Source organism: Micromys minutus (genome assembly GCF_963924665.1).
Source record: "Micromys minutus genome assembly, chromosome: 9".
NCBI lineage: Eukaryota > Metazoa > Chordata > Mammalia > Rodentia > Muridae > Micromys > Micromys minutus.
This window is the reverse complement of record NC_137978.1, coordinates 46212779-46235691: the sequence shown is the minus strand read 5'-3', so window position 1 is coordinate 46235691 and position 22913 is coordinate 46212779. Positions and strand designations below refer to the sequence as shown.

The window sequence follows — 22913 nt, the reverse complement described above, 5'->3', positions numbered from 1 at the left end:
TGAGGGCCCGCTTTTGGTACAGAGAGCAGTGTGCAGACTCCGTCGCTCGGTCAGAGCCACCCCCAAGGTCTCACTCTGTCCACACAGCTCTCTTCCCTTGGCGGCTTACTCTGCCTGTTTACTGCCTTCGTCCCAGGGTGTTTCTTTACCCCAAATCCCAACACAAACACAATTGTAAGGCCCAATAGCTTTTCATATAGGTTTATATATTCAATACTCAATCCACAAACCCTCTACACAGCAAGATTACATCAAATAGACAAAGATAACAAGCTGCCCTTCTATATGAAATATAAGACCCATAAAATCCTTACTATGTTCATAATTACTTAACACCAATTAAGCCCACCTGGATCTAATTCATCCTTCCCCGGGTCCATCTTGGAAAATCTCTCTCTGTCCTCTGACCTCTGACCCTCTCTCCACCTCCCTTCCCTGCCTACTCACCAGCTCTCACCTTTATTTTACTAATTAAAATGGGGAGGTTCTGATGAAGTCTGAGTAAGTCACTAGGCTGCACTTCTTGGGGAAGTGGAATTAACATTAAAATACAAACAGCTTCAGGGCAATCTACACAGATGCATACATCAGACATTCTCAGTAAGTCAGTGTGTGTCAATTTTCACTTGTCAGTTTTAAAAGTTAAAAGAATCTGGACTGGACAAGGAGGCACGCATCCTAATTCCAGAGCTCTATGACTTTCATACCAGGCCACCCAGGACAACATAGTGAGTGCCTTTAAAAAAAAGAAAACAGTCATCTGGTTTGAGACAAATGTTTAGTTCACAGTAGTAATTTATTTCTAGTGCATAGTAATAGTGGCTGAATGGGGCAATTACTGGATGTCTTGTTCCCTGATTACTGAGTAATCTAAAGGTCTGTTACTAAGGAAAGGCAGTTTAAGACAGTCAAAGGTTGACTAAAGTGTGTCTCAGAGCAATACCTGTGTACTGTGTGTGTTCTAAAAAGTAAGAAAATGCATAAGTAATGAAGGCCTATTTCCTGGCTTTAGTGCTTTGGACAAAACTTCCGTCGGTGAGCAGATTTCTTTTAGTAAGAAAAAAATTAATATAGGTTTTTTTTTAATTTAAAAAAATATTGTGTGTATGGATGTTTTGCCTGCATGTGTGTCTACACCACATGCACGCCTAGTACCCATGAAGGTCAGAGAGGGTGTTGGATCCGTGAGGAGCAGATGGTGGTGAAATGGTAATGGATGATTGTGAGCCACCATGTGGGTTCTAGGAATTGGACCCCAGTCCTCTGGAACCACCAAGTCATCTCTCCAACCCCCAGGCATTCTTTGTCTCTTTGATGAAGTCATATTTCTCTGACTCTGTGTCACTATAACTGAATAATCTTATGTTTTATGTTTATTTGTATCTTTATAGCAAGAACATTATGAAAGTACCATTGGCTTCAAGCTTCCCAGTTATCGAGCAGCTAAGAAATTATGGAAAGTCTGTGTGGAGCACCATACATTTTTCAGGTATTGTTCTGCTCAAGTATTTCTCAAGGATGCATTATTTGTGTCTGCTTCTGTTTTGAACCTGCTATTGAAGTTCTCTGTAGAGATGGCATTTTATTTAGCTCAGGTAAGAGCAACTTAATCAAGGCAATGTGAGTCTAGTTCTTCCTCTATGGGTTGAGAAACATGGCTCAGCATTCCCAAACTGGAGCTACGGACAGCTGTGAGTCACTACATGGCAGGTGGTAACTGAACCCGGGTTCTCTGCAAGAGCAGCAAATGCTCTTCCCCTCTGAGCCATCTCTCCAGCCCCATGGCTCAGCATTCCCAGAGTGTCTTTCCACCCACAGCAGAAGTAAAGAATGAGACCCAGTACTTGCTAGGAACTCTGGTTCCTTTGACAGCAGCTGAACTCAGTCCTGGACTTAGGTTGCTACAGACCCGCCTCCTAATAACTATGTAGCTTTAAGCAGCTTCTTCATGGGATGTGTCAGTTTCCTGTATCTGTAAAATGAAGAGAACATTTCAAGGATGTAGTTTACATTTTGTAAACTGTGAGGTCTTACCTATAGAAACTTAATGTTTTTAATAGTATAGGTCCCAACTAAGTTAATTCTGGCTGCTTGAGATATGACCTAGACTTACAGTAAGGATTGCTTGCTAGAAATCTCTTAACTACCTCAATAAACCACCATGAGAGTGTGAAAACATCTTTATTTTTGGTTTGATTTTTAGTTTTCTAGTCATAATAATAAAGTAATGGAATAAACAGAATTATTATGTTTTTCCCAGACTAACTTCTACAGACACCATTCCCAAAAGCAAGTTTCTTGCCCTGGGATCCAAATTTCGATACAGTGGCCGGACTCAAGCTCAGACCAGGCAAGCCAGTGCCCTGATTGATAGGCCTGCTCCACACTTCGAGCGGACAGCTAGCAAACGGGCATCCAGGAGCCTGGACGGAGGTTTGTATTAGATGTTATTGATGTTACCATGATCTTTAGAGAGAGATTTTGTTCAGTCACTTGTTCTGCATGCCTTGTGTGCCTACTGTTGTTCCCTGGAGACACTGCTGTGGGCATCAGACATGCCTCCGTCGTCCCAAAGCTTAGATGAGACACTCCAGACGAAAGAGTGGCCAGCTCGCATTCCTGAAGGGAGGCGTGAGCTCTGCCTTGTTCCACAGAGCTCCCTGTGCCAGTGGAAATGTATGTTGTGATTTGATTCAGAAACACCCTGGTTGTTAAGAACCTGGAAAATGTGGCTGCTACAGAGGAACTAAGCATTTCATTAAAAAACAAACAACTACACGTGACAACTGACTGAACAGCACAGGCGTGCATTTTAGCCTACAGGAGAGGAACACAGAGTGGCCAGAGCCTCAAACGGGCCAGACTCAGAAGGGCCTTGTAGGCCCACAGTAATGAATTTAGATTTTTCTCTTCCTCAGACGGTGAGAAACTATTGGAAAGAACAACACAGCCTGACTGCCATCACCCCTGTATGCTGAGCAGCAAAGGCTCCCCCTGCACTGAGGATTAAATGGAGACAGGCTGGAAGCTGGCACAGGGTATCAATGCCAGACAGCGCCAGCCTCTGGTGGGCAGTGGAAAGCAGATAGAGATGCATTTTGCAAGTAGGGCTGACATCTTTGCTAATAAATTAGGTATCGGAAATGGCGAGAAACAGAAAACCAAGTTCTATTCTTGAGTTTGATCATGTAAAGGAAGGAGACACCAGAGTCTGGGGTGTAGAACGAGGTTTCTGTTCTGTGTTGTTACTCTGCCTCCATGCCTTTGCCGTGTTCATGTGACCCCATTAGCTAGCTCATGCCTTACCTAGTAAGTCACCCAGCCTCCACGTTAACTTAGTGTGATGCCATAGTCGCTTGTTTGTTTGCTTTTGTTTTTTGAGACAGGGTTTCTTTGTGTAGCTCCCGCTGTCCCAGAACTGAGTCTATAGACCAGGCTGGGCTTGAACTCATAGATACACCTGCCTCTGCCTCCCGTGTGTGAGACCAATGCCTGTGCTACCGCTCCCAGCAACTTTTCTCTACACTTTTATTGAATTATCCTTTTTCTGATTTCTTCCGATAGCTGTCTACTGATATTGATCATTATATACCTTATTTATCTCACTATTTATTTTATGTGTCTTGGTGTTTTGACGGCATATACGTCTATGCAAGGGTGTCAGGTTCCCCGGAACTGGAGTTACAGTTTCAAGCTGCCGTGGAAATTGAACCTGGGTTCTCCAGAAAAACAACCAGAGCTCTTAACCACTGAGCCATCTCTCCAGCCTGAATAATTAATTTTTGCTCAATGTATTCTTGAAATTATATTATCTCAACACAAAACAAACATAAAGACTGAAGTATATGGTGCTAGAAGTTACTGATATTTAGAATTAAATATTTTTCTATCTTTCCCGGCTCCCCTACAGTTAGTATCCTCAGGAAACACTCCACAGGAAATGCAAGTCTCTCCCTAACATCACTGTGTATGGCTGAGAGCCACATGTCTTGCTTGTTTCTTGTTACTTTTCCTAGTGAGGGTTCTAACAGTTATTTTCCAGTTTGTGAACTATTACCCCTTCTGTATCTAACCGTTGGTTTTATATTCGTATCTACTTTCCCATGCACAGCAGGAATGCTGAAGACATAAATCATTTGGCTTTCCGGTATTAGTATTGGATTAGAACCAAGTTCATGTAGCAAAATAACACATGGTGAAAATGAGGGCTATGTTTCTATGACTTCAGGCAGAGTTGAATTAATTCTTTTGAGAGGAGGTGTGAATAGACATATAATCCGAGGCATTAACACAACTGTGAGAGAAATATTTTGTCAGTTCCCTTGTTTTGTTAGGCTTTGCCGTCTGCCGCTCTCAGGTTGATAGTTGAGAGCACCCATTAGCAACTGGGACTTGCAAGCGGCCACAGATCCGTTTGCAAGATGAGATGGGCTCTGGGTTTCTATTTGTGGCTAGGCACCCTCTGGGAAGTTCTGTGGAGGTCATTACAGGAGAATAAGCATTTCTTCCTTGGTGTCATTTGTGTAAGATAGGTGTAACTTTCTATTTGCCAGTCTGTTCTGGCATAGGGCATTCCTTGTTTCATTTTTTTTATAGTTTATAAAGCGAGATGTATCAGAATAATAGGTTATGTTCAGTAGTCTGAAGAAGGAAAGTACGTGATAAAATTGTATGTTTCCATAAAAGAGTATTCAGATCTAATAAAAATCTCTGTGCAAGAAAGAATGATGGCTTGTTATCTGAAATTATAAATCAGGCCCTTGAGATGGCTCAAGGTAAAGGCACTTGGCATATAACTCTGAGAGCTTGAGTTCAGTCCCTGATCTTAGAGTAGAAGGAAAGACTCAATTGCCCAGGGTTATCTATTCTCTGACCTACATACACACACACACACACACACACACACACACACACACACACACCGTGACATGTGTGTGTGCCTCTCCCCACCTAACATGTACACAGAAAACACACAAATAATAAAAATTAAATACAATTTTAAATGAAAAATTAAAGTTAGGTGTGATGGCCCACACTTACCTCTAATTCTACCATTTATGAAACAAAAGCAAGCAGATCTCTGAGAGTTCCAGAACAGCCAGGGATATATAGAGAAAAAATCCTCTCTCAAACAAAAAACAAATAAACAAAGGTTTGCCTTTGACATTAAACCTTAGTAAGATTTACTACAAAATGTATGGACATTTTCTTTTTAACCCTGGAAGAAAAGAATGAAGATTAAAAGCTAAAGATAATGACTACTTCTTGTTTTATTTTGTGATGTTGGGGGTGTAACCCTCGGCTTCCTGCTTGCAAAGGCAAGCAGGCTATTACTGAGCTATAGCCCCAATCTCTGTTTTAAATTAAGTTACCTAAAGCAGATGCCAAATAATTCAAACCCAAGCAGCAGTTAATTATGTGCAGAGGCTTTTATAGTCAGCCTGTATGGTTTGTTCTCTCCAGAGCTGCCCAGGCAGGGTTCTCTCCTAACTAGGGTTTCTCAGCCTCTGCTACCTTTGCATCTGTGCGCTAGATGTCAGCACCTCTTTTCTCTTTCTGCCCAGACATTGTCAGATATGCTCTGGGGGGAAGCAGCCCTGGTTGAGAGTCACTGTTCCGAATGCTTTAGAGAAAAGGGCTGTAAGACGTTGGTAAGTTGGGGGGGGGGGGGCTCTATTAGTTTATGCTTTATTTTTGGGTGAAAGTCCAGAATTTGTTGAACTTTTAACCAACTGATTTTTTAAAAAGAGATGGTCTGGCTCAAAGATTTACCTTTCCACACATCAAGCAGTAGTCCTTGTCTTACCAGAAGAGCCATTTTTCGGGAGGTTTTTGTCTGTTTACTGTTTATTTTTGTAATCATTTTGTAGAAGCTTCATAGAAAACAATAAGCCAAAAACAAGACAACAGGCTTCATCCACCCCACCAAATCAGATGTTTAGGTTTCTGAATAAAATATCCATCTAAGAATAAACATTTATTTCAAGACATCTTATTGGGAGAGCTATCCTGAATCCATGATTTATTGCAAGTTATTTTTTTTTCTTTCCTAGACAGGCTATAAGTTAAGTGGGTTTTTTATTTTATTTTTTCAGTCTTTATTCAAATTCAGCATTTAGGAAACAGTGATTAAGATGCCCTGGCTTCTCTGCTGGGGATATTTTTATCTCTTTGCCATCATCTCTCCCGGAAAGCACTTGAGGTTCGTGTTCTCCTGTGTGACATGCAGGGGACTACAACATTCGCCAGTGTCCTGGAGTTGCACCGTCACTCTGTGACACCTGCCTTCATTTGCTCTTCCATCTCTTCCCCACACAGCAGCAGCTGCCGAGTCCACAGACCGAAGTCCTCGGCCCACCTCTGCCCCAGCCATTGCTCAGAGTCAGGTCACAGAAGGGCCAGGGGCACCTGTCAAAAAAACACCAAAGGAAGCTGTGATGGTTGAAGAGAAACGAGGAGAAGAGCCGTCCGAGCCCGCTGAGCCGGAGCCCACAGAGGCGTGGAAGGTATGTCTTGGATGCGGAGGTCAGCTAGCACAAGCTCGGAGCTACAGGTGTTTTTCAGAGCAACTGAATCTTACAGCTTCCCAGCAAAGTCACCTTTTCTCACTGTTTCTAAAAGAAATCATGTCACGTCAACCTCCTGTGTATTTTTCTAGAATTTGATTTTCAAAGGATAGATTTGCATTAAGCACATTTATAGAGCTATTTAACGATTTCCTAATATATTTTTTTTAGGATTTTTAAAAAATGTGTATGAGTGTTTTGCCTGAATTTATGTATATGTACCATGTGCATGCCTGGTGCCTGCAGAGGTCAGAAGAGGGCATCCGATCCCCTGGAACTGGAATTACAGATTGTTGTTAGCCACCGTGTAGGTGCTGAGAGTCAAACCCAAATTCTCTGCAAGAGCAGCCAGTGCTCCTAACTGCTGAGCCATCTCTCCAGCCCAGTTACTTAAACAGTAAACAGATCCGAAGTACATCTATTGCGTGGGAGAAATTATGCTTCCCAGTTGATGTTCTGAGTTTGAGTACACTCATAGTCACTGGGCTGAATTGAGAAATCTCTAATTTACAAATCTCCCAGAAACCATAACTGGACTAATCTATATATGTTCATGCTTTTAAATAACATTTACACAGACCTAGCTCAGGTCTGTTAAAGTAGATGCAGGTCTCACTGTTGGGAAGGGGTATGAGACATGGCATTCGTGAGAATGGAGCTTTGTATTAAGCCCTTGGGGAATGCCTTCTCTTACCCACACTGATCGTGTATAGATCAGGCTGTTCTTTTGGAGCCAGGTCAATATCTGATTCAATGTAGAACAGTGAGCAACTTATTTTTATTTTAACTGTGAAATATGACATACAGGTTCTCTCTTGAGTGACATTTGCCTGGTGTCCATGACATTGGTTGTCAAGTTTCGTGGAGCTTTTGAATACCTGCTTTGTTTTTAATGCTGGAATATATCAACTGGCACTTTGACTCTCCTTTTCCATTCTGATTAGAGAGTGTCAGGCTGTGGAATTGTCATGGGGTCTCCATGAGTGGCTAAGATACCACTCGCCTTCTGCTGTCTCACTAGTTTTTCTTTTGCCTGTAAAGCATGCAAGTACTTCAAAAGTACATTTCTTTTGCCTTTGAAGCTTTGGCAAAATGAAATGGGGTTTGCATGTTTCCCAGGCTAGCCTTGAACGCCTGCAGTCAAGAAACCCTTCTACCTTAATCTTCCTAATAGCTGGGACTATAGGTATGTATCATTGCTCTCTCTTCTTTTGGCCTCAATTCTTTTTAAAATTTTTCATTTTCTTTTATATATATATATATACAGTTGTGTTTGGCCTGTATGTCTGTGTGAGGAAGTTGGATGTACTAGAACTTTAGTTACAGACAGTTGTGAAGCAATGTGGGTACTGGGAACTGAACCCTGGTCCTCCAGAAGAGCAGACAATGCTCCCAACTGCCGAGTCATCTCTCCAGTCATCTCTCCATAGCTCTTTCTCTCTCTTTTTTCTTAAATTTATTCTTCTGTCATTACATCCTGGCTGCAGTGTCCCCTACCTCCCCTTTCCCCGGCATCTCTCCTCCCCTACCTCCCCTTAGAAAAGAGTAGGCTTCTTGGGGACATCAACCAAATATGACATAACAAGTGACAGTAAGACCAGGCTGGATGATTGGCCTCTTAGTTCCTTTTTTTTTTTTTTTTTTTTTTTTTAAAGATTTATTTATTTAATGTATCTAAGTACACTGTAGCTGTCTTCAGACACACCAGAAGAGGGCATCGGATCTCATTACAGATGGTTGTGAGCCACCATGTGGTTGCTGGGATTTGAGCTCAGGACCTCTGGAAGAGCAGTCAGTGCTCTTAACCGCTGAGCCATCTCTCCAGCCCTTAAACATCTCTCAGTTCTTAAACTGAAGTGATGATCTGATGCTAGATTACTAAGGACCGGAAAGACATTATTGTTTGAAACAGGGAACTTAATTTAAAGCTAGTATTTGTAGAGTATACATAATTTTATGAAGATATTATGTCTATTATAAGTTGGGCATGATAGCCCATGTCTATAATTCCAGATCTTGGAAAACGGAGCTGGAGGCCAGCCCAGGGTACACAGTAAAACTGTGTCTCAAAAACAAACAAACTGGAAACGGAGACAATTATCTTTATTCTATTACTGAAGAAAAGTTAAGCTCAGACAAGTGAACTATCTTGCTAATTGGGATCTAGAGCAGAGATGACCCAATTATTCAAAGTGTCCTGGTTGGATATACATATGTGTTCTGCAGTATTGCAGAGTCTGGTATTATCCAGTGTTTTCTATATTCAACCTAGAGAAAACAGCCCAGTGACACTGTTCTATAGAACAACGCTGCTTTATGCAAGTTAAAGGAATATGTCAAAGATCACAATTTGACGAGGTTCCATAAAAAAAGAGTAATACAACAGAACTGGTTAACCGCTAGAAGAGACAAGTCAGTCTCTAAATGTGAAATGCACGGTGCTTTGTGCACTGCCCACTGTACCGCATTTTCTCGTCATAATCAGGTTTGTAAAATAAGTACTCTAGTCTCTGAATATAAGATGGTTATTTCTAGCTGTATTCTAAAGATACACACAGCATTTTTCAGATAGTATTCTTCTGCTACTACTAAGGATGAATCTTGCCCGTCTGCCAAGCATGTGGGCTCCTAGAGAGGAGACTGCAGCATTGGATGCTACAGCCAGGGTGGAAGGAAACGTGGGCTCCTAGAGAGGAGACTGCATTATTGGATGCTGCAGCCGAGGTGGAAGGTGTCAGTCACAATTTGCATGTAAATTATTTTGATGTCAACTTTCTGAACCGAACTGAAGAGTAGACTGTTTTCTTAAATGTATTGATCAACTAACGGAGACTTGGGTGTTTACCTGTTTGGTGTCTTATGTGCTTACTATATGTCTCTTTACTATAAAAATGTGTGTTACACATGTATATTTCTATTCGTAAATCTGTTCTTAAATACAATTTAAAGGCCTGGAGGGCCGGGAAGGTAACGAGGTGGATAAAGTGTTTGCCTGAGTTCGGATGTCAGAACCCTCTGGAGCACCTGTGTCTGTGATCCCAGCACCCTTCTACTGGGAGAAGGGAGGCAGAATCAGAAAAATACACATGCACCTCAGTGGACAAGAGAGACCTTGTCTTAAGCAAGTTAGAAAGTGAAGGCTGACACTGAGATTGTCTTCTGACCTCCACACAAGTGCCATGGCATACGTATGTGTATGTGCACACACACACAGGTTATAAACAAGAACGTACAGCTAGTATTAAGCCTAGATTACTGCTTTTGTGAGTATCTTTTTTATAAATGAGCATTAAAGTGGTTTTTCATCAATAGATGATTAACTCAGTTTTTGGCTACCTATAAACTGTCATGATGAACTACCAGACCATACTGGGAATAAAACCTCCCCTGTTGGGGCTTCATTTTCAGTCTATTTCACCCCTGTTTCATGAGGCAGCCTACCTATTCATGGAAGCCTGCTAACCTAAACTGTTTCACTATTTTATTTCTTAAATGTAGGTGGAAAAAACCCACACCGAGGTCACAGTACCTACCTCAAATGGTGACCAAACACAGGTTTGTGCCAACAGGCCACTTGTTCCTCTCTTCCCCCTGCCCCCCTCAGTTTTTAATACTCCCTTGTTCCTCTTTACCTTAAAAAAATAAAATAAAAGGTTCAAACTTCAATGAGCCAATATTTTATCTTTTTTTTTTTTTCTTTATGGAATTGTGGCAAAACAGAAGCTTGCAGGAAAAGGTGAAGATCTGATAAGAATGAGGAAGGTTAGCCTGTTTTCGATTTCACAGCTAGGCGTCATTTCACCCGTGCCGGTTGCAGTGTATTAAAAAGACAGTGGTCCAGCCTTTGATTCTTCGTCATCAGAAATGACTCCGAGAGAGCCAGTATGCGGGGAATCATCAAGCAGTATAGTTGGAATGTGTATTAACAGAGAGAGGCAGAGAATTAGACCCTTAGACTATTTGTGGACAGGTTTTATCCAGGTAAGCTTTCCATACTTAGTATCTTAATGAAATGCAGTTGTGCAGGCCAGGCCTATCTTTCAGCTTCACACTTTACAAGAACTTCCCCAGTGGCATCATATTAGCAGCCATTTATGCACATCTGTCACCAAGGCTGTCAGAGCAGGAACTCTCGGCATTAACAGTATGCGTTTAACTGCTACGTGCTTGTTTCCCAGCCTCGGAGTGGGATGAACCAGTTCTTACTGGATGTACTTGTTAGCTGATTAAATCCAGGACACTGTAGACATTTCAGATACTGCAGTATTCAGAAGAATAAAACTCTCCAAAAGGGGAGGTGTTTTTATAGCATTTCTCCACTCCATGGTACATGGTATTCAAACCTTTTAGAGTTACATATTATCTTAAGGTAATAGTCAAATAGTTCAGTTCCAAAAACCAGCTCAGTGCATTAGAAGCGAAGCCGGGAACACTGTCTGTTTAAATACCATTGTCACGGCTTTCCATCGTCCCAGACAAGCTCATCCGTTCCCTCTGGTACCCGTGCTCTGCGTCCCTGTGCTTCCGTGACCATTTCATGTCATCATCAGCTGCATCGCACACATTTAATTTTTATTGTTTCTTTCGTTTGCCGATTTGCAGTTTGTTTCCCGCAGGAACGACATTTTAATTTTTTTATGCTTCTGTTTTTTCTCCCTTTCGTTTTCACAGAAAAAGAGAGAGAGACTAGATGGTGAAAACATTTATATCAGACATAGCAATTTAATGTTGGAGGTTTGTATGAACTTGAAGCTTATTTCAGTTGGTGGCCTGGAACCTTCTGCCTTCTGTGCTGGTCCCCTTCGTCCACTCCGCGCTGCGTTTGGTTTTGCATGCCACTGCATGAGAGACGGTCAGCTCTAAAGTGCTTTTGCATGTTGGTTAACATGAAGAAAAGCGATCATCTCTCCTAACTTTTAGTTTGCATTTCTCATACTATCTTAAAAAATATATGATTGGCGCTGTCTCTCCCGCTCATGGTTCTACTGTTTTATCCCCCCTTTCAGAACACTCAAATACCATTACTAAAACTTTCTTTGAATTTTCCAAGAGTATAAACTGTAAAAAATATCCCAAGAAACAAATTTGCACTGTTTTTTCCCCCTGAACTGAGTATTAAAAAAATAAATAAATAAAAGGAGGGAATGTGACCTCCATTCTTTGACACGGGCATGTGCAGAGACAAGAGCAGAAGTTCCTAAAGAGAGCTTGGGAGGGAGCTGAGCATCTGAGGGTTGTCAGAGGCTTAACCAGGAAAGCAAGCTGATAAGTTGGTAACGCTGGAATCTGACTGAAGAGTTTTTATGTTTTTTAAGGAAGTAGAGTAATGTGTACCCATCTTTAAGTCTTTTTTTCTATTACATTCTACAGTGACCAGATTTTTAACCTCAGTTCATAGACTTTTCCTAGTCTGGAGCTCCTCATTGGGTATGGGTATGGGATGTAAAACCAATTTGGAGATTAAAGAAACTTCATGAGAAAAATTAAGGAAATTAGAATTATCCTCTGTGGAAGAATGTGGGATCAGTGTATTTTAGACAGCAGAAAATCTCATAAATAGAAGGGAAGGCTACATTATATTTGGTCAAGGCAGAAGCAAAAGAAATGAGTATAAGCTTACATCAGAGTGTAGCGTCCCTGGTTGCAGGAAGCTTACAGTGTGGGGCGCTGACGGGGAGAGAAAGGAAGAGCGGCACCAGAGCTGCAAGCCAGGAGAAAACCTGTAGGAGATAAACGTTGCTCTGTTGCAGGGGTCTACTCCAAGACAGGTAAGGTCTCTAGAAAGTGAACGTTTCAGTGGCCTCCTGAATGTGAGCGTTGCAGGTGTGTGCCGCTGTATCGGGGAGATAGCAGCTGAGACCTGAGAGGAGAGCTGTGCATTAAAATATCTCCGGTGTGCAAGTTTGAAGAAACTTTACAAAGTAGCTCTCTGTCCAGGCAGGGTAGCACATCTTTAATCCCCACACCCAGGAGGCTAAGAAGGAAGATCAGGGGTCAAGGTTATTCTCAGCTCTATTTCTTAAGGCCAGTCTGGGTTACATGAGACCTAGTCTCAAAAAGTAAATACACACACACACACACACACACACACACACACACACACTTTCCTATTAATATAGAACCTGTAAGGATCATTTATTCTCTTTTTTTGACAATAGCTATATTTTGAATATCTGCTATATAAGGCACTTTAATACAAATATTAAAAATTACCTTTATTAGTATACTGAACGATGGCACAATGCCAAGTGCTTGTCCTCTGCTTATCTCATATAACATAAAACCTCTAAGGTCAGACTCTTCTGTATTTTAAACTTGGGAACTGGATCACTGTCCTAGCCCATATCTGAGACCTGAGTCCTCTTTTTGTGTAGCGATTAGGAAGGACAAGATATGTCCCGTGGTCCCCTTGGGGTAGTGTCTCCCCACTGCAAGTATCCCTGAACCTGCTGTACCAATCATATATTTACCATGTCTTCCATGAGGTGTGCTGTGGCTTCTGAGACTCACAAAATTCCTCTGTCATCTGTGTTTTCTTCCATGGCATTTTACTGAAAGCCCTGAGAGGGGTTTTGAATAAGTGTGTGTTTGAGACTTAAAACTACTAACTGCCTTTTGAGAACATTTTGCATTTAACGAAGTGTTTGGTTTTATTGCTGCTAAAATCCTAAGATGATAGGCCTTAAAAATTATTTAACCTGAACATAACCTGACATAATTTGACCATTCCTTAGTTATTGTAAAAACGTGACCCCAAGGACGTTCTTTCAAATTCTCTGTTGCTCTGGAAGTTTTTTTTTGTTTTTTTTTTTAAAGCATCCCTCCCACCTTCCCTTATCACACCCCCGCTAATGCTTTGTTCTGGCACAAATAAGGTCGAGTTCATTTTTAGATCTACTGCCTCCTCCTCATCTCCCAGAGAGAACCTGTAGCAAAAGTCTGTGACAAATTCTATCTGGAACAGGTCCCTTTGAGATCTTAATTTTATTCTATGCCCCCACAGGTTTCCAACAAAACAGCTAAGAAGGATGGAGAAAGCTACCAGATTTATTGAAAAGTATATTTTCTTAGGCTCCAAGCCAATCAAAAGCTAGGCAGGTAGTGTCACAAACCATCAGCAGGTCAGGCTGGGTCTGAATGATGTTTATCCCAGTCCATCATGGTTGGTTTTGTTCTGGCTTGCTTACACTTTTAATCATCCCAAATGTGTTAGGGATGTCTTGGCCCAAACAGGTTTAACATCAGATGAGGACCTCGGTCCCAGACACTGACATGCCTGACAGGTCTCAGCTGCTTAGCCTGAGACTTGAGTCTTGAGCTTTCATCTGTAGAACAGGCATTTCCCCCAGCGACGCTCACATTCCTAAGATAGGCTCACTTTTCTTCTTGGTAGCTAGTTACGGAGAGCTAAAGTTAACTTTTGGGGTTAGTTTTCTCTTTGCTCTCAAAGCAAATACACATAAGTCAATCTTGCAAAAATAGAAAGACAGACAGACAGACAGGGTTTCTGAAGGAGTGGCTCCAGAATCCAGATGTCATGGGAGTCCCTGGGTTTTGTATTGTTTTCTGCTAGATAGCAATTTGGAGAAAGTTTTATTAAGTTAAGGTCTTTCTTGCCTGTAGGGAGGAAAAACAAAACAAAACAAAACAAAAAACATTTGATCCAAAAAAAATTGATATTGTTTTGTTTTTAATTTTGTTTTCTAAAGTGAAATTACTTCCCACAATGCCAAAAATAGACAAATCCCAAAGTTCACATGGCATCCCTGGGATCTATTTAGAATCATGCTTTTCTTAGATCTCTGCTTCCCTAACGGGAAGTAAACACAAGATTGTATTATAGCTGCAGGCTCCAGCTTATTACCTGAGACTCAAACTTTTGAATGTATGTATGTGTGTATTGTTAGACAAAGAGCATTTGAGTCTTTGTCTTCAAGTTAAATTTATCAGACTCCTTTTGGTCTGATGCCCCTTGTTAAAAAATTATTATGCATCTCTTTTTAGCAAAAACAACAAAAAAAATCTGTATATGTCTTAGCCTATGCTTTATTAGCCTTAGTTTTGATTGTCTCTCCCTAGAGTGTTATCTTGAATAACCTTTCATAAATTAGGCAACCTCCAGTTGTTACTAGAAGTCCTTTGTGCGTGGTGCTGGCAATCAAAGCCAGGGCTGTGTGCTTGGTAGCAAACACTCTTATCACCGAGCCACTCCCCCAGTATCCGTCCCAGGAAGGCATTGTATTTAAGAGAAGTGAAACTGGAAACTATAGGGTTTTTCATATTGGAGGGAAAATACTAAAAACAAAAATAAAAGTAGGGGTGATAGCTTAGGTGTGAAGTGTGAGGACCTGTGTTTTAATCCCCAAAACCCATAGAAAGGTGCTGGGCGTGGCGGTGCACACTGTTCCCAGAGCTGAGGTAGTGAGCACCAGAGCATCCCTGTACCTTGGCAAGCTTTGGTAAGCTCCAGGTCAGTGAGAGACCCTTCTTCAAAAGAGCTGAACAGTGTTTCTATCCTTAGAACAATACCTGAGCTTGTTCTCTGGCCTGACCTAGACATGCACGCACACATGCAGGTGGATAATTTAAAAAAAAAAAAAAAACAAAACTTTAAAGTAATTCTATTTATTTATTTATTTTTATTTAGAGGTAGTAATAGTTGACTTTGGAAGTCTGGAAATAAGAACTTTAATAATAAATTCTTGAATCAAGACAGGCCTTAACAGTAGAGAATCACAAGCATTATTACAGCGAGGGAGGGGTTCTCAGTGCTGCGGCTCACCGAGGACCGCAGCTAGTGGAAGCTGAGGCCATTTACCATGTCCCTCACTCATCAGTTTCCCTATTGCTATCTCCATCCTGCCTGAGCTGAGCCCAAACCAGTTCTCATCAAACCAAGGCTCATGGAATCGTGGGGCAGCCTTCTCGGGATGAGGAGGTGGAGATCTGGTTTTGCATCCTTTGTGGAAGAAGAGAAGGAGCAAGCACTTCAGGGCAGTTTAACTGCAAGAGCTGTGAGACTCTGATGCTTCACTGCTTCTAAGTACAGCACTTTGTTTGGAAAAAAAAAGGCAAAGAAATATATAGTGTTGTATATTTACAATCTAAATGCAAAATACAGGCCAGTGACGTCTGTCCTGAGTGTGGTGTTTTCTACCAGTGCCTACCCTCTGATGGGTTCCCTAGGTGTGTTTTTTTTGTCCCAACTGTTTACTGTTTTGTGTCTTTATCCTTCCAACTGTAGGATTTAGACAAGAGTCAAGAAGAGATTAAAAAGCATCATGCCAGCATCAGTGAACTGAAAAAGAACTTTATGGAATCGGTACCCGAACCACGGCCCAGCGAGTGGGACAAACGCTTATCCACACACTCACCCTTCCGGACTCTTAACATCAACGGGCAAGTCCCTACTGGAGATGGAGTGAGTACTGTGATCACATGACTGTGAGGCTGAATGCAATGAGTGTTTTAATTATGTATGTTAATAGTCTGTTTCTGGAAGTTTAGAGCTGGAATTTGGCTTTGATACCTTAACAGTTTGTTGCTGCTGTAAAACACTCTTCATCATTTAGGTAGCTCAGTCCACTTGTAGGATTTCTTTAGAATTGCTAGTGGATGTCAAGGCTCTGAGAAATGCTCAAAGCAGCCTGCTTCTGGCTAGTTTGTGTTTATAAACTGACTTCATGCCAGTAAAGCTTTGTTTATATTCAAAATATGCCTTCCCGGACAAGAGAGTTTGCTAAACTTAGTAAGGTCATAATTGGAAGGGAGTGCAACTTTTTAAAACTTTATTTGACTATTTGTACAACTCAGAAATGTCTGGAATGATTGCTCACAGTTATATAAGAAACAAGAGACCCTGAAGCCAGAGAATGTAGAACACTCAATTTCAGAAAAACAGCTGATGACCGATCTTGCATAATAACGTCAACCCTTCAGCCAGCTGTTTTATGAGACCGTTATGAACAGAAGAGGCCAGAGACACCTTTCAGGGTCTGTTCTCTATTAGTGTTACCATTTCCTACTTTGGAAACCCTACTACAGAATAAATAAATCTGCTTAAAGGTAGTATCTTGTCAAATTTCCATCTAAAACATCTTTATCTTTAGCCAGTATGCCATCTATATAAACGGTCACCATAACTTAGTGACTGATGTAATAATGATGTACTCATTTTGGTCCCCAAACCATAGCAGCTCTGGTTGAGAAAAGCAAAGCAGTATCTCCAATAAAATCCTTAGGTTACCAGGCACACACCTGAAGTTTCAGTCCTTGTGGGGCTGAAGCATCTGAGTATAGGATTTTGAAGCTGAACCAAATATATATAGACTCTTTCTCAAAACAAAACAAAAAATTGGGTTTAAATTGTTTTTAGAGGATTCTTGGTAATCTGTCTAGATATAACATTTGTTACTCAGCTTCTGGAACTGCAGACAGGGATAAAAACTCTTCCAAGAATACCTTTTGTAGTTTTCAAATCTGGATTAAAATTAGCTAACAGTTTCACAAGTGAGGCAGGAGGATACCTCTTTAACAAGCAGCTGATTAGCTACCAGAGCGGTTGGATAGATTCAGTTGTTCCAGCAGACCTAGTTCCCAGACATTCATTCATGTACATTAGTTTTGTATTCTAAGTCTATAGTATGAACTTTGAACTGATAAAATAACCCTTCTTTCTGGGTGAGACCTTAAAAGGCAGATACTTCATTTTGATGTGTCCTTAGAAGTAAGACTCAAAGGTCCAATATAGTTGTGTTTGAATTGACAGAGGGTCTGGCCAACCAAAGCCTAATAAATGCTCTGAACAAGCTATTTGTCTTGTTGGGCCTGTTTATAGACTAAAGGATCTTAAACATCCTTATTTACCTGATGCTCTTCGTGTGAATGGCTTGCTGCTATCTTGTCTATTAACACCCACCACACGCACATGCACGCACACACACTGTAACTGCATATTCTTCTAGAAGTTCTGATGTGGACTCTGTAAATAACTTGAAAAAGTAACTTGATGCTTTCTTGGATGGCATTGGGTAAATCTGTATTGGTCTCCATGTCCAGAAAATAGCTTACATCTCATTCGAGGGCTGGTACGGGGATGGTACTGCCATCCCCTGAACTTTAAAGAAGTGACTTCTTATAAACTTGAATTGATCCATGAGAGGTGCTCAGATAATTTAAGCTTTCTTCACATGCATGTGAATATGTGTACACATACACACACACACACACACACACACACACACCTTCTGAAGGAAGGAAAAATACTGCACTGTCTTAATCCTTTGTGCTGGGACAACCTCACTCCCTGGCATATTTTGTTATGTTAGGCTGACATCTCTGGGGATGCCTCTCCTACCTTTGGCAGCTTTGTCCTTGCATTTCAGGGCAACTGAACTTTATATAATTTGTGTATGACCAGGTGAAGAGAACTTCTGTCCTCCCCTCGGGAAGAAAGGTTGGTGGGCCAGAGGTAACCTGCTGCTGTGAGTGTGCTGCTCCCGCAGAACCTGCTCTTGTCATGGCACTAAACAGAGCACCCCCAGAACTCAACCACAGCGGCTGAATCATGTTTTCCTTTTGGCTATACTAGTAAATCCACACCCACAGCCTTTTGGCCTCACACACCACATTCCCACTGCTGCAGCATCTGCAGTGCTCAGTTTGCTTGTTTCAGCGCATGGCTGGTTGAAAAAGCTGCATGAAGTTGTTAATATGTACTCAGAGAGAAAACGAATTTAATTATACCCTATTCTTTTTATGTTGTCTTTCTTCTTCCATCTTATTTTCATTTTTAAAAAAATCATTATAATTTTGCATCCTGTCTTTCCTTTTATTCTTTTTGCTGACCAGTCCCCTAGCTACTTTATCCCTGATACATATCACTTAGGGGTGTGCAAAGAACCAGTATTTAGCTTCCAGACCGACCAGAGAAGGCTAGCTCAACTAAAAGAACTCAGAGCCAAGTTTTTCCTCTCATAGATACCACCTGCCTTGCCCATGAATAGCAGAATACAGAAGTGCAGGGGAGAAAAAGTCCAAGTTGGCCAATTGGGGAGCAGGGGGGGAATCTTCCTTAAATGTTATTAAAAGTGTTTGCTAAGTATATAAACCTTCATGATAATCATCACCATTTCGGTCAGGATTCCCAGGCTGTGCAATTACTGAGGTCTTGGGGGAATGTATTTGCCTTTTTTGTTTGTCTTTATTGCTGCCCCCACTCCAGGGTAGACCCTGGAGACAGTATAAAATTTATAATTTTGTTCTTAACTTGCAGTCTTCACTGCTTCTATTCCACTGAGCAAAGTCCAATTCTCATACTGAACTATTGCTTTTTCAAAGAGATATGAAAATCGCTCTTTATATTCTGTCCTTCTGTTTGTTAGTGAAAGTAACTTCATGACAAGCAGAATGCTTCCTTATTGGCATTGTCTGATCCATTGATGATTGGCAACATCAAAGCAATTAGAAATGACCTGGAATCCACACGTGGAAAAAGCATTCATGCATGTACAGCCTCACAGTAAGTGACAGAGTTAAGGGATGCAGTGGCTGGACGTCTACGTGTTCCAGCATTGATTTATTCCAAACACTAAGGTTTAATTTATTCACATAGTTAAACCTGCAGGGTAAACTGCCAAAATAGAGAGGAGCTAAAAAAAAACGAACAAACCAAGAGCATCCAGAAGATCTTCCCACACCTTTGCACATCCCCAAGTATCACGCTTAAGCATTTCCATCTGTCATTTTGTTCATCTCTCTGTCTTTCTTGATCTTCTACTGTGAAAGCAGACACAGGAGCGTGCTCTGTTAGTACAGGGTGAAGAGAACAGTAAAAGGCCAGAGAGATCCACTGAGAGAACCTTGCCCCAGCGAGAAAATGAAGAGATTCCTCCCAAGGTTTCTATTCCAATTCCTGAGGAACACAAGGCTCTCAAAAAGTGCCGCCTGTACTCTAGCGCTTTCCCGTCGCCTCGCCTTCCTTTCATGATGTCTTTTCTCCTGGTCCTTGCCCTGGCTGTTTGGTGGTTGATCTTTCTGTGATTGGAAAACAGGGTGCTCATCTGACGTGTCAAGACTAAAACCACTGAACTCTGTCTCTGGCTTCAAACGTGTAATTACCTGCGTCATGCCTCAGATCTTGAGTGTTCACTGTCATAGGGACCTCGGGAGGTCACTTTTCCTGTTAATAACAAAATGTGAATCTCTGGAGAGTGTACATTGTGAGGAAAAAGGAGTAGCAATGGATTGGCCCGCCAGTGCTCCTACCCCAAAGTTAACTTGTTTAGGCAAATCAGATGGAGGTGCCTGGCAGGGGGTACTCACCCCAAGGCTACCGTGCATGCTCTTACTGTTGACCTGCTACGTCCTCTTCTCAGTGTCTCACACAGGCTGGGACACTCTGAACAAATTTAATGGACTATCTCCCAGTCTTCTATAGCCATTTTTGTGGCATAGGCTGTGTAGTTTAAGAAGAAATTCAATTTTCCAACCTTTGAAAAGCCTTAAAATCAAAGTTTTAATTCAAAAATCCATAACCACTCCTTTTCTTAGAGTGTGTAATCAGTACATACAAAGGCCTTTTCTGGAACGGGCTTTGATACCTGTGGCCTTTCGGTGAGTGTTTACGAGCTGTATGGAGTAGGCAACTTTATCCTGCCTTGTGCGTAGAATAACCATGTAGAGGTTAAATGCTGTCTTTTCATGCACAGAGAGTTGATTTAGTTTAGGGAAATGGTGCTGGTGTCCCTTGGCCTCTAGCCAGGGCAGAAAATTTCAGACTACCTACCTTTAGAAGTCCTGGAGTACAGATTTAACTGGAGATCTGTATGTAAACACACTTTTCTCTAAAATATTGTTATTTCCTTAAGGCATAAGTAAATTATTGCTAGAAGCAATATGTAACTGTTATTCTAAGCTTAGACGATACTTTGTTTCCTTGTACTTCAGACCTGTTCTCCCACTTGTGTTAAATCAGTTGTTTCTAATCAGCAGCCTTGGATCTGAGCTTTCACTGTGACGTGTGTCCAGTTTGCATGTTGATTATGAGGCTTCCCTGATGTAGAGGTGAGCACGCCTTCCTCAGAGCACCGTTTGGATGCTAAATTGGCAGGTTCTCACCTTACTATATTAACCTTGCATGATGTCGCTTGCTTTCTGTGGCACTTGTACGCATCGATCTGGATGAGTTGTTAACTTCTCAAAAACTATTTTGGACTCTGAGTTAGTAGAACCATCCCATTGAGACTATTATTCTTTATATTATTTCTTAGTGCTTTTTGGTCGATGAAATTTCTAAAGATGGCTTTTGCCTTTGAAAAGGTGGAGGAGAGGGGGAGCGAGAGTAAAAAGGTAAAACCAAGAGTTTTGTTGTTCTTCAGTGCTCAGTAGTATTGAAGAAGTATCTGTTGTCTTGACAGATGGGATTGTCTGGTATTTACTGAAAACTGCTATGGTGTACTCTGTCATTATTGAACTTAGGGAAAAACTGGAAAAAGAAGCAAGGACCAGGCTAGATTTTTTTAAAAAATCTAGATATATATGGTTTGTGTTACAAGTTATGTCTATTTATAACAAATATTTTGTAAATAAGCATATTTATTGATTCACTCACTAGAAAATGGGATTTGAAGCCCCCTGAATTACTGCAGAACAGCTTTGCAAGGTAGATGGTGATAGTCATAAAGATGCCTCTTTATCTGTGAAACAGATGCAAGATTTCTTTAATGAAGTAACAGCTGAAACTAGCATTGATTATGTTCTTGTAAGTTTTCTTAGGAATTAAAAATTAATCTTTAAATTTTATCAGTACTTTTGTAACTTTCAAATTACATTTCCTACAGTCCCTGTTTTCATCGTTGTACACAACTTTTTATTAACTGCTGTAAACGTCACCCTGAATTTTGTTTCCTTTTATATTGGAATTGTTTCAGATCCATTAAAAGTTTAGTGTGAGCCAATGGTACTGTTCGGTGTTCTGAAGTGTAGCAAGGATCTTCAGCGACCTTTGCTAACAAAGAAGCCACTTCTTATCAATAAAGCTGCTCACAGGGGGATGTCAAGTCCTTATACTGAACAAAATGATGAACACGGGCTCAAAAGATATATGTCGTAGTTATTGGAGGACAAGCATCAGCTACTCCAGCCCTGTGTGAGCTCCAGTTAATGCTGCCAATACAAGAAACTGCAGAGAGCAACCCTTTCTCCCCCCTACCTCACCCCATTCTCAGTACCATGGGCATTGTAGTACTGGGTACCACTCTTCCCTGGACCAGCTTCTTGATGGCAGGTCCAGAAGTAGTTTGGACTAAGGATATTGATACAGACCTGCGTCAAGTGTTGGGGTTTTTGCCTTGTTTTCCCATAAATCATTTCCAGATTGAGTTGAGGAGGTCTTAACTATCTGGTGCCCATATTTCTACCTAGTTCCTTACAGACAAACCTACCTCATGAGAACAACTCTGCATTGTGTTTCAGGAAGTGATGATGTTCAGTGCTCTGAGGAGCTAGGAAGATAGATTTTTTTAAAAAAGCTGACACATGTAAACCTCTTGAGAGTCTACTTGAAGTAAGCAAACAGCCATGTTTATTTCTGCCTGCTCCTGGCTGATATTTGATGAAGCACTTAAAACTAGTAAAGTTAAAAATGCTTTTCCAAATGTATCCAGCTCTTAATGAATTCAGATGGTGTTTTTTGAGTGGAATGTACTTGGGAATAAACCCAGCTTCTATATTTTAGATCTGGTTTTGGTTTTGGTTTGGTTTGGTATGGTTTTGTTTGTTTGTTTGTTTGTTTTTGTTTGTTTGTTTGTTTTTAGCTGTTTGCTTATTGCTAGCATTTGTAGTCTGAAATAGATCTCAGTCACAAGTTTTACAACTTTGTTTACATGGTTAGTAAGAACTTGAAGGAGGGGACTGAATGTTGATCAAGAGTAACTGGAATCACCTCTGGGGCTGTCCTTGCTGTCATTGGAGAACCTGGGGGCTTCTTAAGTCACCTCTGTGGTGGTTTCTGTGGTAAACCCACGGGGCACTCTATGTCACTGAGACTCAGTGACTTTTAGGGGTTATCACCAATAAGAAGGTGTGCTTACACTTCACTCGGAAAAGAGAAAAACAAGATGTTCCCTCGAGGAACTGCAGAGCTGCCCTCCTCCCCGCTTTATGTTTCATACAGATGATGAAGTCCTGAACTTCACAGTTCTCTGCATGGAAACCTCCCCTTCCTCACCACACCCAGCTGCTCATTCCCTGCTCTTGTCGCCAGGCCCAGAGACAACTCCTGCTGTCCTGTCTGCTTTGTGGGATTCCTTCAGCTGCCTCCTCTGTAGTATTAGCCTCTCTCCTGGC

The 22913-nt window shown here is 41.3% G+C and overlaps 2 protein-coding genes across 15 annotated transcripts in view; one reads left to right on the top strand and one right to left on the bottom strand.

The window, feature by feature from the left end:
- Positions 1–22913, top strand: part of EPB41 (erythrocyte membrane protein band 4.1) — a 145036-nt gene that overhangs the window by 96534 nt on the left and 25589 nt on the right. For 4 of the 14 annotated variants that reach the window (XM_080921123.1, XM_080921113.1, XM_080921125.1 and 1 more), the window contains exons 10-17: positions 1392–1489; positions 2261–2433; positions 6319–6506; positions 10065–10121; positions 10287–10328; positions 11238–11300; positions 15811–15987; positions 17986–18021. In XM_080921123.1, coding sequence (XP_080777249.1) covers positions 1392–1489; positions 2261–2433; positions 6319–6506; positions 10065–10121; positions 10287–10328; positions 11238–11300; positions 15811–15987; positions 17986–18021 — 834 coding nt within the window. Of the gene's footprint in view, positions 1–1391; positions 1490–2260; positions 2434–6318; positions 6507–10064; positions 10122–10286; positions 10329–11237; positions 11301–15810; positions 15988–17985; positions 18037–19355; positions 19643–20836; positions 20916–22913 lie in introns of those variants that run through there. The other 10 variants (XM_080921117.1, XM_080921115.1, XM_080921119.1 and 7 more) reach the window with 10 other exon arrangements.
- The window catches only part of TMEM200B (transmembrane protein 200B), a 47104-nt gene continuing 30497 nt past the window's right edge, over positions 6307–22913 (bottom strand). Inside the window, exon 2 of the transcript XR_013975127.1 lies at positions 6307–6408. The gene's annotated coding sequence lies outside the window, so the exon portion shown is untranslated. The remainder of the gene's footprint in view (positions 6409–22913) is intronic.